The following is a 17,663-nucleotide window of genomic DNA, read 5'->3' as shown; positions in this document are numbered from 1 at the left end:
TATAGTTCATTTTACTTGCTTAGATTAATTGCAAAAAATTGATGATTGGATATTAATTTATTGCCATGAAGACATATTGTATAATATTCAAAATATTCTTTACTAATTCCGATACATCTATAGTCCAGTTTTGTACAGTAATTTTGAGAACTTGAGCTAGCCTTCTTATAGCCTTGATATTTCTGAATATTCTTCTTTAGCTTCTTTTCTTCCTATCTAATTTGTTGTTCTTCTAAAACATTGCGTGATTATTTTTCCTCAAAAACATATATATACGAGTATATTACGAAAATGCATTAAAAAACTTGACAAAAAATGTTTTCTGCATATTTCCTCCAACCGCATCTACGAATCAGTTCTATCTCTCCAGTCATTTATATAATTATCAGAACCTAACCATAAATATATGCCATATGTTGTTGTAAAATATATTTATAAACAGTATAACAATTCGAAGTTGTTGAGTATTTTTGTTTAAATAAAGATTTTGCAAGATTTTTATAAAGTCAATATATTCGTATGTTATATAATTATGAATGAGAGTCGGGCTCAATGATTTCATGGGTTTGCAGGCTGATCCTCTCTTAATGCCAGCCACTAATACACTGAACAGAGATGATCATTGATTGACAAAGAGAAAGAGCGAGAGAGAAAAAGAGAGGGCGATCGTTAGATGTTTCAGGTTTTGGGTGGACAATACCGTATCATAGCTTAAGATGAGACTGTTCAATAAACGGTGGTCAATAGAATATTGCTGTTGCCATGTTCCGAAATATGAATTGAACGTGAAACGTTTTGAAAAATGATATACTATTTGTTTCATATACATAGTTATTGCAAATACATGGAACTTCATGTTAAAACGATCACCACGCATAGGTTATTCAGGAAAATTATCCAAGATGGTAACACTGTCAATTAAGAAGAATGTCTCAAGTTCTCATGTCAAGCGTACGTTCAAGGAATTGCCACTGATTTATGGCCGCTGAAGGATTTGTGCTCTTCAGCACAATTTAAATAAAAAAAGAAAAATCATTAGCTTCGATTGAATCGAACTGCTTACAGCCTTCACACATAAAAGTATTCATTACAATAAAAAAAATTCTCTGTCAAATAACTTGATTTTTATCAGTCAGTTTGTATGACAGCTATATGCTATAGTTGTCCAATCTGAACAATTTGTTCAGAGGTTATACCGTTGCTTTGAAAAATAGACTGTGCCAAATGTGGTGAAGTTATTTTGTCAAATAAAGTGGGTTTCCACACAAGGACTTGATTTGGATCTTTCAGTTTCTATAACAGCAATATGCTGTAGTTATCCAATATCGGCTATTTCGACAAATAAGCACCTTCTGGAAAGGCAAAATATTAGATCGATATCTGAAAATCAAGAAATTAGTTCGCGTACGTACGGGCATCTCGAAAACTAACAGCTAGTTGGCATATGTACAGCCAGATAGGCAGACGAACAAAGTTATATCCACTTAGCTCGTCACGCTGATCATTTATATCTCATATGTTCTTTGACGTTTCTTGCTGGGTATTGCAAACTTCATAGTATACATAAATTGCTTCTTTCATAGTAAAAATTTGTTCGATATTAAATATGATGCACCATCAGCCTAAACACAGTTCTTTACAAGATCTCAACGAAGTGGTTTTGAGATCCGCAACATTTCATTCTTAACATCTATCTTCATCTCAGGCACCTCAGTCTAAATTACTGAGGAATGGGAATGGGTAGCAGCTCCGTTGGAATCTTGTGGTTCACAACTGGACTGTTCGATCTCAGAACAAATTAGCAAGCGCTGTTCAAATACCAGCAGTTGTGCAGTCGCAAGGACCTTCTGGCTCAACATAAATCATTAGAAGTCTAGGGAACACTTCGCGCTCAGCAAGGTTCACTTTTCAATAGTTGTAGGAGTTCTAACTGGCCACCATCCGATCGGAATTCCTGCAGTAAGACTGTTTATTACCCAGATGTCAGCTACATTAACCGTTTGGAAGAAGATAAGACCATCAAACCCAACCCAACCTATGTACCTTCACTTACATTGTACTATTTAGGTATTGGCTTCGGTAAATATTTATTGCTACATTACTGTCATTATTAGTAGCACTAATAACATATTATACCTCGAGCAATGGTCTAAGTACATAATACGTTTTCATCTGCTGCCTCCGGCGGTTACTGCATCGAATGCTTTCAGAGCTCAAGTATTTTCGTCCATTCGGACGTTGTGTAACCGCTGTCTCCTAATTCGATGAATTACATATGTCAATATCATCTTATGGAGGATGGAGTCATGTGTAGAAGTTCACGCAAGTGAGGAAAGTTTTCACTTGAGAGTGACACATTTAAAGGCGCGCTGAAGTGACAAGGCGAACCATCCCTCCTCAGGATTGTGCGCTGGGTTGGTGACTCGCCAAGTAGAAAACGCCCCATGAAAAGAATAGAATCAACTTATTATGTGGCTTAGAACGTGCCGAGAGATTCAAGAGAGGAAAATTATAAGGACCACATTTCAAAGTGGTGTCTTAGGAACACTTGCTCACTAGCTTTCAGGTTAAATACTAGTAAAATACCATTTAACTTGACAATACCCAAGCTAATTGAGACTTCAGCCTTTCACTAGTGCCTGAAAAGAACGTACACTAAATTGCCAGCTTTGCTTAAGTGCATTGAGTTAATTATTACAACAACCATTTAATATGTATACATATGCACCACTTTTGTTGTTGTAATATGTGCACCGCTTTTATTTTATTTCATTGCCGCGTATTGTTTACATTTATTTGCGCAATAATATTGTTGGGTGGCGCGCACAGTCAAGCGCAGAGAAGGTTTGCGAGGGAGCGGATGGTATTTGTTTTGGTGGCTTGCATAGCCAACAGCTGTTGTCCATCAGCTCATTCGAATGCAAGCCAATTGTACGAACGATGCACGGACACAGCGACGGTGTTGTTGTTGCGAGCAAACGCCAAACTTGCAGGTTGCACCATTACACACATACACACACAGCAACTGTGGAGCGTTCTTTTGGGCCTTGCCGCGCAAGATATGCATCAGGGTAACGCCAAAAGCGTGCCCACACATACACACACACATATATATGTAAATGTGCATATATGCATACTCCAAGCAGCGCGCGTAAAAGGCGTCCAAATACTTTGCTGCACCAACATTCGGCTGTTGAGATATTTCCATATCGATTGTGGAGTAAAGTGCGCTGCAGCGCAGTCCCGTGAAGCACAATTGAGTTAAAGTGAGTTGAGTGGTTTCGAGGTTCGGCAATTTTCCATGCAGCTCACCCAGTTGGTGGCGGCGCCGGTGGTGGCCGCCTGCGAAAGATTACATATATTTTCGGTTGTATGCGTGTGTGTGAGTGTGTGTGGACAGGTGGTTGGCAGGGTGGTGGCTGGGAGGCGTGCAAAAACACCAACACCAAATATTACTCTAGTTCTGTTTGCGTTTATGCGGCCGCTTATGCCAATGTTATTGTTATTTTTATTAAATACAGTATGTAACACAATAGAGCAAATAAAATCACGAATATGGATTCTTACAAAAAATTAGTATTTAATTTGGGCGAATTGAATTACAGTTTTTTTCAAATACATTCTTCAGTCCGTCTATAATATAAAACAACAAAAGAGTAACAAATTTATTCAGGTTTTATAAGAAGAAAATATAAATTCTCTTGTATGGCACTTGCTCAATTTTGATACAATGTAATTTTTACCGCTTTAATATTTAGTATAGCCTCCTTTGGCCGCAATCACCGCTTCAATCCGCTTGGGAACGCTATTGACTAAATCTTCACATTCTTTCTTAGTGATGGAGTTCCATACTTCTACACATCTAGTAAATAATTCCGCCTTTGTTTTCGGTGGACTGGCATAATTGTATACCCTTTTCCTTAAAACAAACAACAGGTTCTCGATAGGATTAATATCGAGACTTTGAGGGGCCCATTCCAAAGTTTCAATTCGTTGACTTCTAAGATACTCCATAGTCTTCGTAGCTTTATGCTTGGGGTCGTTGTCGTGCATCAGAACGATTTTACTACTGTCCAGACCCAATTTCTCCAACGAAAAAAATACCCTTGCCTTAATATATCTATATATGTACATATTTGCGTCCATATTTCCCTCGATTAAAATTAGGTCCCCAACACCACTTTTACAAAAGCCACCCCAAAAAAGAACTTTTCCGCCCCCAAATTTGAGTGTTGAGATGACATCGCTGCTGGTAATAGTCTTTAATGAGTTCTTTCAAACTTAATGTATTCTGTCTGGTCCGTGAAGATTAACTTCGTTTTCGTCGTTCCAAAACGAATTCGGCCACTGTTCTGTAGTCCAGTTTTGGTGGGCTTTAGCAAATTTTAGACGTGATTCTTGATGACGTTTAGTAAGCAAAGGTTTTTTAATTTTGCGCCTGGCTTTAAAACCTAGTTTTTTCAACTCGCGGTGTACAGTCATGCGAGAAACTTGTTTTCCGTAAGTCCTCTCCAGTTCTTTTTGAATCTCAGTACCTGATTTTACTGCTCCCGAGGCCACCAGACGGTTGATAGTTCGTCTATCATGGTTATTTAAAACGGATCGCCGACCAGATCGATGTTTCGGTACTGATATTTCATGACAATTAGCAATATTTTTCACTGACCCAAATGAAATTTTAGCTAAATTTGCAACTTGCCTATATGAGAGCCCTTCATTCAACCATTGAAGCACAGATTTTTTAATAGAGTCAGCAATTTTCTTCATTTTTCTAAAAAAAAACACACGAAGTTAATCAGCTTCACAAAAAACAACCTTTCTAATTCTACTTACCGTCTATAAAATGAAAAATACTTCTGAAAACGTTAGTTAATTGATAAATAGAGCTAGTGGTATTTAAAATACTCGAAAGTTGTTTATTTGGTCTTAGTTATGCTCACACGCCTGATCGCAACCGATGTTGTAACACAATTGAGCAAATGTGCACGTGGCGCAAACCAGACGCAGCCAGAAAATTATTGAGAAATTGTACCGTTATATTTCCGTGAAAAAAACTCAACTAGTGTACCTATTCGAATACATATATATTCTTTTCGTAATAAGTTGCGTAGTGCAAAAAAGTTTTGAAATCAGGAATATTTGATTTTATTTGCTCAATTGTGTTACATACTGTATACTGCCGTTATTGTTGTTGTTGTTGCTCAACGTTGTTTTTCCTAGCATTTTTTGAGTGTGTAACAAGACAAGTTTCGTTACAATTTAGAGTTAAGCCGGCGCCCGGCGTTTCTTCGCTGCTTACACCTCAGCGATATGGCTATTGCGTGTTGTTATTGTTATTGTTATGATTGTTGTGTTACAGAATACGGTTTTTTGCTTGATTTTGCACACCCATATTGAACTTATTGCTGCTGCAATTATTTTATAGTGGCGCTGCATATGAAGTTCAACGAATTTTTTAGTATAAAAGTTGGCATAATTTCGTATTCGAAATCAGAATCAAGTCAACACTTCTTGAGTGTGTGCAGTAGCAGTACAATACATCCTTTTCTTCACTTCTCAAATCCTTCTCCGCTTTAAACAGCAAACATGAAGGTAATACTTACGTAGATGTGGTGCCACAAGGATGTACATACGCTACAATTGTGGAGTTTAAGACACTTGAAAAAAAAGTTTAAAAATTATTTTAAGAGAATCAAGCACAAAATGAAGGACCTAGAAGATGTGTCTTAGAAAAATGTCATAAATCAAAAATATATGTGTGAAATTTTTATGCAACAAAATTTTCTTCGAAAGTTACAAAAAAATACTATCAAATTAATTGATTTTCAAAAATTATTTTTAAAATTTAAAATTTCAAAAATTATTTGAAAATTCTAAAAAAAAATTTAAAATTAAAAAAAATTCTTATTCGTACAAACCAAGCAATAATACCTAATTTTTTATTCTCTTCCAGTTCGTTATTGCCGTAGTCATGTTGGCTCTTGCCGCCGGTGTACACTCCTCTCTGCTGCCGCTGACCGCACAGATTGCACCAGCCGTGTCGTATGTGACCTCCGCCGTACACCCTAGTCCATTGCTCGCCACTGGCGGTTGGGGCGCACCAGCTGCCGTTACTGCATTGGGTGGCATTGGACTCGGTGGCTTGGGACTCGGTGGTCTGGGACTCGGCGGTTTGGGACTCGGTTTGCGCGCTGGCATTCCCGGCATCTCACTCAGCCAAGGACCTATAGGCGCTGCTATCGCTGCTCCAATTGCCGCACCTTTGGCTGCTCCACTTGCCTTGGGTCATGGTTCGGGTGTGTATGTGGCAAAGACACGCGGCGCTATTCACACCGCGCCCTTAGCTGGTCATGTCAACTCGGCGACTTCTCTGAATTTGGCACCAGCACCTGGCACTTGGTAAACACGGCATGCGCATACCAACAAGATCCTCACAAAGAATTATTAAAAACTGACATTCACAAACATACACACACGCACACATTATGCATAAATGCTGGAGTAGAGAAGCGCGTTGCCAACTACATTTATAAGTACAAGAAAGATTTTGACAACATTGCTGCCAAATGAAGGAAGCTGCCACCGCACTGATCTAATATGTATAATTGACACCGAACTCACCTATTCGCCGTTATGTATACCGCGTTCCGATATCCGCAACCGCAATCCACACCCTGACACGCCTACCGACATTCATATGCAACGCACACACACACACTGTCCAACGCATATCTATGTTCTTTATTATTATATTAAATGATATATTATGTACCTTGTACACTCATGTATTCCATGTTATTTACTTATCATAATCACTATGTTACACTGTATTTGTGGTGTTGGCGCAAACTCGTAGTCGTAAATGTTTGCCGATACGCCATGCTAAGGAAGGAAAGGATTTGAAGCACAAATCCGCTACAACAACTGCGATAACAATAACAACAACAATGATACTGATATTTTTACCGACAACTCTACATATAATATATGATGTTCATTCTAGTTTCGTACAACAACTTTGAGAACTTTTCACCGCTCTGTATTTCTAAATCTTCTTCTTTCTTCTACTATCTTTCGCTATTCTCGTTACACGAGCTATCTTTTACTATCACCCACACTTTTACCCCTTTATTCTTAATCTTATACAAAATATACAAATATATTGCATAAAGAAGCAGAAAAAAATCAATAAAAACAATTAAAGAATCAAAAAATAAAACCTGTCTTTCTCTTTTACTATTTTAGGCTTTAAATTTTTATGTTTTCGATTTATGTTTTTGAGTTGCGATTTCATTTCCATAAAACTGCATAACTGTAATCGACTATTTACTAACTACGCCTCGAGGTCCTTTGCAAAAACTTTCAATAGTTAGATGCTGGTGTAAAATCTATAGAAAATCTACGAAAATAAAAACAATCAATCTCACATCTAACACAGTGTGATGCATTACAGTAATAGTAAACAAAAATTTACAAGCTCCAAGAGTTAAGTAAGTAAAATGACTACTGGAATATGGACTCAAATATAAGTTAAGTAATATAATGGATCTACTAAGTAATTTCGTTTGACGACAACAGCGGATTTTATTGAACTTTTTCTCGGTTAACTTCATGCTCAACCAATTTACTGTAATACTACTATGAGCACAAAATAATAATACTTTGTTCATAATTTTAAAATTTTTAATTTATTCTCAACAATCTATGTCGTCCGCCTGAAAGTAGTTCTCCTCAAAGTAATCCAATTGGCTCCATTAACCTTGTGTCAACTGTTTTTCCAATCTTCGAACAGTATTCTAAGCAAGTCTTCAATGCGTGTGTCGATACACGTTTATTATCTTTAATTGATTCAAAACGGCTTTCCCGGAGGGGTCGATTGAGTTTGCTGAGTAGCTAGAAGTCAAACGCAGCTAAATCAGATGAATAAGGTGACTGCGGCACGATATTGTTTGGAAATTTGACGAAAAACTTATGTAGAATTAATGCAGTATGCGACGGTATATAATCTTGGTGCAAAAACCAAGAGTTATCGGCCTATAATTCCAGCCTCTTATTACGAATAGCTTCACGTAAACGCCGTATAAAACGGCAGTTGGACGGTCGCAAGGGTTGAGAGGGCACCACACCTCGACAATTGAAAAAAACTGTTAACATGAAATCCACAATATCTTGGTAGTCGGAAAGCGACGCTGTTTTTCAAAAAATTTTGTGATTTTGGAACCAATAATGCTTTCATTTTCTTCTTCTTTGCTGTCGTAGTGAAAGTCTTCTGCTTCCCCCGGCGTGTACTGCGACGAATACTTTCAGAGCTGGAGCGTTTTCGTCCATTCGGACGACATGACCTAGCCAGAGTAGTCGCTGTCTTTTAATTCGCTCATCGTTCCATTTAATGCGATATTCGCCATTGCCATAGCGCAAAGTGTTGTTGGCAAGTGTTATTGCGCGTTGGATTTCGAGGCATAAAGGCAGTTCTTTTTCGTGCTGTCAAAAGCAGCTTTGAAATCGACGAACAGGTGGTGTGTGTCCATCCTCCTTTGATGGGTCTTTTCCAAGATTTGGCGCATGTTGATTATCTGGTCAGTTGTTGATTTTCTTGTTCCAAATCGAATCAGTTTGTTGACGGTAGGCTTTAATCTTTCAGACAATACGCTCGATAGAACATTATGTGCGATGACGAGGAGGCTTATCTCATGGTAAGATTGTGGGAGCTTTCCTTTTATGGATTGGGCAGAGCACACTTAAATTCCAATAGTCGGGCATTCATTCGATCATATTCTACAAAGAAGGTGATACATACCCTTATTAGTTCTTCCCCGCCGTATATGAATAGCTCGGCCGGCAATCCATCGGCACCCTCGCTTTGTAGTTAGCTCTTCAGACGAGTAATTGCTATTCGAACTTCTTCATGGTCAAGCAATGGAACGTCTGCTCCATCCTCAAACATACAAGATCTAGTAAAATAAACTTATTATTTGTCCAATAGATCGCTTTAGTAAGCTGTATTTCGAGATATCTGTGTTAGTGCATTGACTTAGTAGGGTTACAGTGTGCTTTAAAATTTCCTTCTGTTATAAGAAAAATCACTTATAAGACATTTCGCAACAAAAATTTAAATAATTAAAAAGAACTTAAAATAATGAATCCAATTTTGTATCTAAAAGGAAAAAACTACTGTCTGTTTTTCAATTTCTTTGCGAATCAAAAATCAGCAATTAAAATAATTCAGGAAATCTCACTAAATGCAACGGAACGCCAAATACGATTAACCAAAGCAATGTAAGTCACTTCAGCAGCAACTAAACGCAAATTCATATGAGCATTACACATATTTATAAGTGTGTGGGTGTAATTGGTCGGTGTGCAGCGAAGAGAGTTGGTCGCCTTCGAAAGATAAAGCTTTAATTGTGCGCAAAAATTGCGGAAAAAGTTGCACAATTAACTAAAATCGCAATATACACAAAAAACTGCTTACAAAACAGCGAAAAAATAATTAAATATCAAATACAAAAATGTAAATATCTAAATAGCAGAACAAGTTGCAGATAAACGCACAACCTTTTAAATACGTAATAATTTTGTCATCGACTGGACAATGGACATGAAATCACTTCTGGTTCGACTCGTACACAGAAGCAATAAACAAACAGCGAAAAAAGAAAGAAAATAAAAATAAATTATAAAAGCCAAAAAGTTTACAACAAAGTGCAAATACATATAACTAGATTGACAACATTTGCGCAAATATTTGACTTTTTGCGCATTTCGATTGCAAAATATTGAAACCAACACCTTCAATCACGAGACGCCGGGCAGCGGACACAAACCGACTGCGATAAAAATCCTACGGCAGGCCATGTGTTTTGTCGATTTTTGAACACACTGCAGGCAATTCAATTTGTAATAAGCTACTTAACAACTAGTAACAGTAGAGAGCTCAACTAGTCAGCCAATGTCTTTTTTTATGGAAAGCTCTCTTACAATTATAAGTGTGTTGATGTTCCACAGAGAGTTTCTAATCAAAAGTGATACAAAAATATGTATGTATTAAGTTACTAGTAGTCGTTGTTTATTTGCTAAGTGTTAGAAAGTGCCGCATCGAACAACATTTTTAACACCAAAAATTTTTCTAAAGACTATATAAAGCAGTGGTGAAGTAAGCGGTTATACAAGAGTTGCCTTCTAAAAAATCCCGCGAAAAGTTTGCGATTTTATTAAAATTTTTGGCCAAGATGAATATTTTAAGTTACTGTAAACAAAACTTTCTGAGTGAAAACGTGAATTTGTTCCTCCTGGTCAAACCGTCAACGACAAGTTTTACGTGGAAGTCCGCAAGGCACTCAAACGAAGGGTCAATCGGGTCCGACAAGACATCGCAGCAGATTGAAAGTTGTACCACGACAACGCCCTGGCTCACATCGCCATTCTTGTGAACAGATGCCTAACCAAGGCCGGGATCCCAACGCTTCCGCAGCTGCCATGCAGGCCAAATGTGGTTCCAAACAGTATGTACCTCGGCTCTCAAGGCTATAGCAGAGAATGCCTTCCGTGATGCCTTCAATGCTTTGAAATCGAGCTAGCAACGCTGCAGGAGGAGCCTATTTTGAAAGTTTTTAAGAATTTTTTTTTTTGATTGACTCAGTCCTATCACTTTTTGGACAAACCCCGTAAATCGAGCTCGGTTTTCTAACTTTGTTGTTACTTTCACATTTAAATTTTGTTGAAAGAGAGAGGAATGGTGGATCGATAAGGACTACTCTCAAAAAAAAAATTAAAGCAATTAAGAAAAATTTCCAAAAAAAAATATTTTTAATCTGATAATTTATTAACTAGTTAGATTTTTGTTAGGCAGTGTGTTGTAGATTGGCATTTGACATTTGGACTAGTTTGACGCTTCATTGAGAATACTTTGGTACATTTACCACAGTTCTCTGCTGGGTTTCCGCATGCGTTTTGCTAGTTGCGACTGCGTCGTTGCCGCGCGCAAGTAGGTGGTGCAACATTAGCGTGGCACAGAGTGGATTGCAATGACACAGAACCAAGGCAACACGACGTGCTGAATAATTGAACCGCTTGTAAATATAACCCACACATGTGTGTATACAAATATGTGTTTCGATAATGTATCTATTTGGTGGCATGCAACCAGAAGTGCGCGCAAACCACCATGCAATCGCTTAAATAACAATTGGCAAACTTATGTAAATTCATGCGCGTGTGTGTGTGTGTTAAGTTAGTTCTGCATGTTAACACATATTTATCGCTCAATGATAATTAGCACTTTAAATGCCGCAACATTTTAGTTATAGATACTTCTGTTATTTATACGTTATGTCGCAACTACATGTGTGTATGTATGTGTAAGCAAGCTGTACTTTACTCCAAGTAATTGTTAATCAACCAAAAAAATTAAGAATTCCCACACACACACACTAGTACGTAAGTGTAACTATATTTCAATCATTTATTACTTTATTACTTTGGCGATAAGGCAATGAAATCGAATTGTTCGCTGCAACTGCATTAAATGTAGCGTGAATCGATTTGGAGCAATCAATTACTGGCGATGGAATTATTTATGCAGTTCTGCAATACCAAGTAATTAATAATCAACAACTGTTAATTTTCGTTTCACATCACTCTTACGTAAACATTTATGTACATGCATATGTAGAACAATGGGAGTGGTGCTGTGTATCCTCCGCGTCGCACTTGTACTTTCGCACCCCTTCTAATCGTGGCAGGTGGTGTTACAAATCACCCCGCGAAGGTTATAATTTATCAATCATCGTAAAGCATTCATTTAATTACCACTTTAAAAATAATTGTATTGAAGATTTAATAATAGAATAATACCAAGACAAAGTCCTCAGTCGTATCCATAACGAGTGTCGCAATCAAGGTTAGACTACTTGCGCTACACTTATTTAATAACTGTGTGGTGTGATTTAAAGCTGAATCGCAATAAATTTAAACGAATTATGCCATTTGTAGAGCATATTTTTATTTGCATTTACAAGAGCGGACCACAAGAATGCCGCCGGTTGTAAAATAATGTGGGAAAACTAAAATGCAAATTGCCACAAATAGAGCAGCTGGAGTGCCCTGTTTGCCGAGCGCGGGTGATGGATTTCTTGAGTAGTAATTATCACATGGCGTTTTGTTAATTACAGGTGTTCTACGTTTTATGTTTTGGCCCTTCGCCGCCCAGTTTTGTGTTGAAACGTGCATTTTTAAATTGAGCAAAATGGTTATTTGTATAAGAATAATATTTTGTCGAAAAAGTCTTTTCGTGTTTCTAATCAAATTTAAACTTTTTTATATTTATTGGTGGCTTGCGTGGCATTGTTTCCTTTTTCATACACAAATTTCAAAATTTAGCAAATTTTAAATTGTGCAAAAGTGTTCTAAAGCGAGATGTAAGAACTGGTCCATGAGTTCTAGAAGGTTTGCCTTTTCATGTTGCAATATGGCAGCTCGCAACTTTTTCGTAAAGTTCGACATTTTTGATGGTATAGATACGTAGAAGAGTTCGAGAGCTATTTTGGTTGTTTATAGTAACTTAAAATATTCATCTCGGCCAAAAAATATAAATAAAACGCAACTTTTTGATTGAGATTGAGACAACTGCAAGCATTAGTGGGATCAGAAGCAGTTGACTATAAAAAATTTTGTTCTTGGTGGATCCCATACAATTTGTCAATCGCTCAAAAAAGACTCCAGTTGATTCATCGAGGGAAATGTTAAAAAAATACGTTAGCGTATCATAGATTTACGCGTAAAAACCCGAAAGTAAACAGCAGTCCGCTGTATGAGCTTTCAAGATGATTCTAACAAAAGTTGTTCGAAGCACTCTAAACATTTTTTTTGAAAAAACTAGATATAACGCAACTACTCGTATACCACTAGAACAACAAAGAATAATACATTCTGAGTGGCAGATAACTATTTCCTTGCCGAAGGTCGCTCTTCATCACTCTAATTCAAGCACTCACACATCGACTGAAACCACAGAATTTTTGAGCCCACAAAACATCGATTTGATGAGTCATTCACCGCATGTTTCTGACATGGCACCGACTTCTTTTCTTCTTCACTTCTTTTTATTCTATTTCTCGCCACCTGAAGAATGAAGAGATTCATTCAGAAAGCATGTTTTGGAACTGCCTCAAGCTGAGTGGTAGAAGTGCTTCGACAATTGGTTCAAACGCATGCAAAAGAGTACAGGCCTTAATGGAGAATATTTTTAAAAACAGAGAAGTATAATTAATATTTCTTTTTGTGCTCTAATCCCGAAATATTAAAGGTAACCCTCCTGTTCAGAAATTTCGAAAATCAGGAAAGTTAGCTTTTCTATGCAATTCATTAACAGTTGCCATAAGTGCACATATTTCATTTTTTTATTCTAATACCTCGGGCTCTTCCTGTATTCCTCTACTTCATTGCCTCTTTAAAAAATGTCTTTCGTCACAGATTATTGGAATTGCGACATATTGTAATTGTAATAATTGTAATTGAGTGAAACCACGTCAGATTTAAATCCATTCGAGGACTGCTACTAAAGTGGCATTCCTTGATTATAAACCAGACATTTTCAAGGCATGCAAATTTTAGTTTTATTACTAATATATAAATTCAAATTACCCACACACACACATGCATACGTGATTCTGAATTTTTTGTGATTTAAATTACATTAATAAAAACTCAATCAATAAAGTTTTACATAAGAAATTCTTAAATTCCTTTTCAGTTAGTAGCTGTAACATTTATTGATTTCCAATTTTATTTCCTATGCAAACCAGCTCGAAGCATATTTAAAACAGAAATTTATTAATAGTTCAACAACATAAATATTGCTTAATGTGGACAATTGAATTTGCAAGTAATTTTAATTACTCCATTAGTTCAAATGCCTAACCTTGTAGGATTAAGTTTATGCAGTTGGACAAGTGTGAAACGGTAAAGAATTGCCCAAGAGCACTTACGGAGCTCAAATATTTCATGGCAAGACAAGAAGAATTGTAATTAGAACAAAAATTATTGCGTAAATCAAAAATAAGTAGTCAGTTGTTGTTATTGGTATTTGTTAATTAAAAGCGAAGGGCATACCAATGGTTCGTTGAGCACGAAATGGGATTATGCAATTGATTGGGAATTCCAATTTTTTTGCTTCGCTGAGATAGAAGTTAACTAGTTTTATTACTCCTTTGCCAGGCTAACTCAAATGTAATAATTTTTAATGATTATTAATTAATAAATTTAACAATTTTTAGAAAGAATATATAATTTTACAAACCTTAACATTTACAAAATATAATGTGATATAAAAATTGTATTGTCATAGTTCAGCCTTGAAATTATTACGAATTTTGTAAAAAGTCAAAGTGGAATTTTTTAATAAAAACGATGGAATTTTCACTGGGCCTACGGCCGTGAAGTGTTATTTGCGAAAAAAGTTCCGCCGTTTTGGGAATCGTAAGATCGATTGCTTTGAAATGTATCCCTTTAAGTAAGTCCGATGAATCTAGGTAATAAAATGTATTTAAGGAGAGATAGACATCTACTTGGTTTCTTGTGTTTTAATATCCAGCGGCTAGATTTCAGGTAACCTTAACAAGCGCTGGGCAATCACCGGCATTGGCATGACCGCAAAATATGTCTGGCTAGCGATAAATCTTAAAAGGTATACAGAGCTTTTAGTAATTTGTTTATGTCTGGAACTATGGTATCCATATACTCGATACATCTATTTCCTTGAATAGCCTTTTTTTGACAGATCACATGTGAGACGTGTAAATCTGTCATGTTATATTTGTTAAGTATCCGCAATACTATCACCCATCTTGAGACCCAGCCTTCATTATCGGATAATATTCGACCGGACAGACCACGTCCAGCACGCAGTGAAGAAAATATAGCAGCCGTATCTGAGAATGTACACCAAGACCGTGGAGAGTCGATTCGGCGCTGTTCGCCGCAACTCGGGGTACTGTAAGGAATGACTTGGTGCATTTTACGTCGAGATCTTAAATGTGCTCGGACTGAAGCCGTTCGACCTTCTCAAGTGACATCGCTTCGCTCTATGGGCCCTTGAAAAGTTCCAAGAAGATCCGATGTTTTTTGAGCCAAATTTTTTCAGCGATGAGACCCATTTCTGACTCAATGAGTATCGAGACAAGCAAAATTGCCACATTTGGGACGAAGACCAACCTGAAGAGATTCAAGAGCTGTCATATCATCGAGTAAAAAAAAACAACGCTTTGGTGTGCTTTGTGGGCTGCTGGAATCATCGGCCTATATATCTTACAAAAAGATGACGATGAGAACGTAACCTGATGCCAGAAATTCAAGCTCGTGATCTCGGCTACATTTGATTTCAATAAGACAGCGCTAGTTCCCACACAGCATTTCAGTCAATGGATTTATTGAGAGAACATTTCGGTGACCACATAATTTCACGTTTTTGGCCAGTTGATTGGCCACAAAAATCGTGTGTTATTACACCGTTAGACTTTTTCCTGTAAGGATTGTAAAGTCTAAAGCCCATGAAGACAATTTCGCTTCGACTCTGGCCTTGGAGCAAAACATCACGCATGTCGTTCGTCAGTTAGCAGTCGAAATGCTCGAGCGAGTCATCGAAAATTGGATTTAATGGATAGACCATCTCAGATGTAGCCACGGCCAACATTTGAAAGAGATACTCTTCCAAAACAAATTCCAAAGAACACTCTTTCGAATTATAATAACCGTTCCCCATTAATTTTGAAGTTTCTGTGCTTTTTCTTTAAAAATGTAGGTAACCTCGAATTGGATCACCCTTTATATGGAATATGTGAAATAAATATGTGAAATATCATATGTTGCTAATATTTTGCACTTAGTTGTAGTGACTTGCATGTAGCACTATGTCAACTATTTCTATCACAAATAATTACGTCAAGTTAATTGAATGAAGTGATCAATTAGAAGAACACAGTACAACCGGAGTAACGGAAAAAATTAAAAAATACTTTTATTTACACACTTGTTTATGTATGTATGTACATACATTCGTGTACATAAGAAACACTTGCATTCATTGCGAGGCAATTAGTATGTTCGCATAGTTACCGGAACTGCAATTGCGAATGGGTTGGGCGTGGCGTCGTGGCTAGCCGTGCAAGAAACGCTTTGACAACATACAGCGTCGCTAAGTTGTCGCGCAAACGCAGTAAAAGTTAAATCAAGTGCGCAGTCAAGTGGCAATTGTATATAAATAAACATACTCGCTAAGCTTCCCTGTAGGAATAATTGATATCAACAAAAATTCGAAGTTGAATTGAATTTTTATTGCAAAAATTGTATTACCCTGAATTTTTATACACATCTCTTTCTCACAAAAAAGTTGCCCATTTGTCGAAACCACCGATATCGGACCACTATATCAAAAAGCTGTCATACGAACTGAACGATCAAAATCAAGTCCTTGTATGAAAAAAACAATTTATTTGACAAGATATCTTCATGAAATTCAGTATGGTTTATTATCCAAGACAATGCTATAAAATCATAAGAAATATATTAGATCACACCATTATATCATATATCTGCCTTACGAACTGAACGATCAAAATCAAGTCCTTCTTTGGAAAAGTTTTTTATTTGACAAGATATCTTCACCATATTCAATGCGGATAATTATTTAAGAAAACGCTAAAATATTCTAAGAAATTTTATAGATCGAACCACTTTATCATATAGCTGTCATACAAACTGAACGATCAAAATTAAGTTCTTGTATGGAAACTACGTTGTATAATCCGTTGGCCTAACTTGACTGAATAGTGAAAGACTCATGCTATTTACATTAAAAAGTAAATTCGTTCCTATAATTCTCACTTTTTCCTACTGGGTCGTAACTTACCCGCATTGAGTAAGACCAGTTGCTATTTGCATTACGCGATGGCGGAAGGCTGTTTACGAGTATTTACCTTATTTATTAAATACTACTTTTCATTATTAATTTACCGATAGAATGCTATGTTATAGAGGTCGCCGCTGCAAAAAATCGACGTGACACTGCCAGTGCATATGCAAAAGAGAGGCGTTAACAAAAGCAACGACGTTAGTAACAAAAAAATATATAAGAAGCTTTTGATTGAATGCTTGTTGCTTTTACATATCAACTGACGGTAATATGTATGTACAAATGTGTGTGCTCCAATTAGAGTTAAGCTTGTAGGCGTGATATTGGCGGGTATGCTGTTGCGCATGCGCACGTCATATAAGCTAATATTTAATTATATGTGTGCGTCTATTTTCTTTCTTACAAATATATATATATTTTTTGTACTGCTTTATATTTTTATTGGCTATTTTTATATTGTATCGATATGAGCCCAGTTACAGTTGTTTTGCATTTTATTAGTAGCCGGCAGTTTTAGTTACATATTTATGTAAGCGCATATGCACTGGTGTTGTGTATGTAGACATTATGGACTTTCCATTATATGCATTTATCTATAAAAAAAAAAAAAATAATAAAAAATCTTTCAAGTTCTTGTTTTTCATGTTATTTTTTACGCTTTTTGTGAGTAATTGCTTGAACAAGAAGTTTTTTCTTCCTATATTCATTATAGGTGTCGATATTCTGACCACTCTCGCTTTCATTGCGACACTAAATA

The 17,663-nt window shown here is 36.7% G+C and overlaps 1 protein-coding gene across 1 annotated transcript; it reads left to right on the top strand.

Annotated features, from left to right (window-relative positions):
• The first annotated feature begins 5,441 nt into the window (after positions 1-5,441).
• Positions 5,442-7,219, top strand: LOC105231178 (adult cuticle protein 1). The gene is made up of 2 exons (XM_011212334.3): positions 5,442-5,592; positions 5,954-7,219. The coding sequence occupies exons 1-2, from the start codon at positions 5,587-5,589 to the stop codon at positions 6,401-6,403; spliced, it is 456 nt and encodes a 151-aa protein (XP_011210636.1). The 5' UTR covers positions 5,442-5,586; the 3' UTR covers positions 6,404-7,219.
• The last annotated feature ends 10,444 nt before the right edge of the window (positions 7,220-17,663 follow it).

The sequence above is a fragment of the Bactrocera dorsalis genome, chromosome 1 (genome assembly GCF_023373825.1).
Source record: "Bactrocera dorsalis isolate Fly_Bdor chromosome 1, ASM2337382v1, whole genome shotgun sequence".
NCBI classification, from domain to species: domain Eukaryota; kingdom Metazoa; phylum Arthropoda; class Insecta; order Diptera; family Tephritidae; genus Bactrocera; species Bactrocera dorsalis.
The sequence above is the reverse complement of the archived record's forward strand: the minus strand, read 5'-3'. Positions and strand labels throughout refer to the sequence as shown.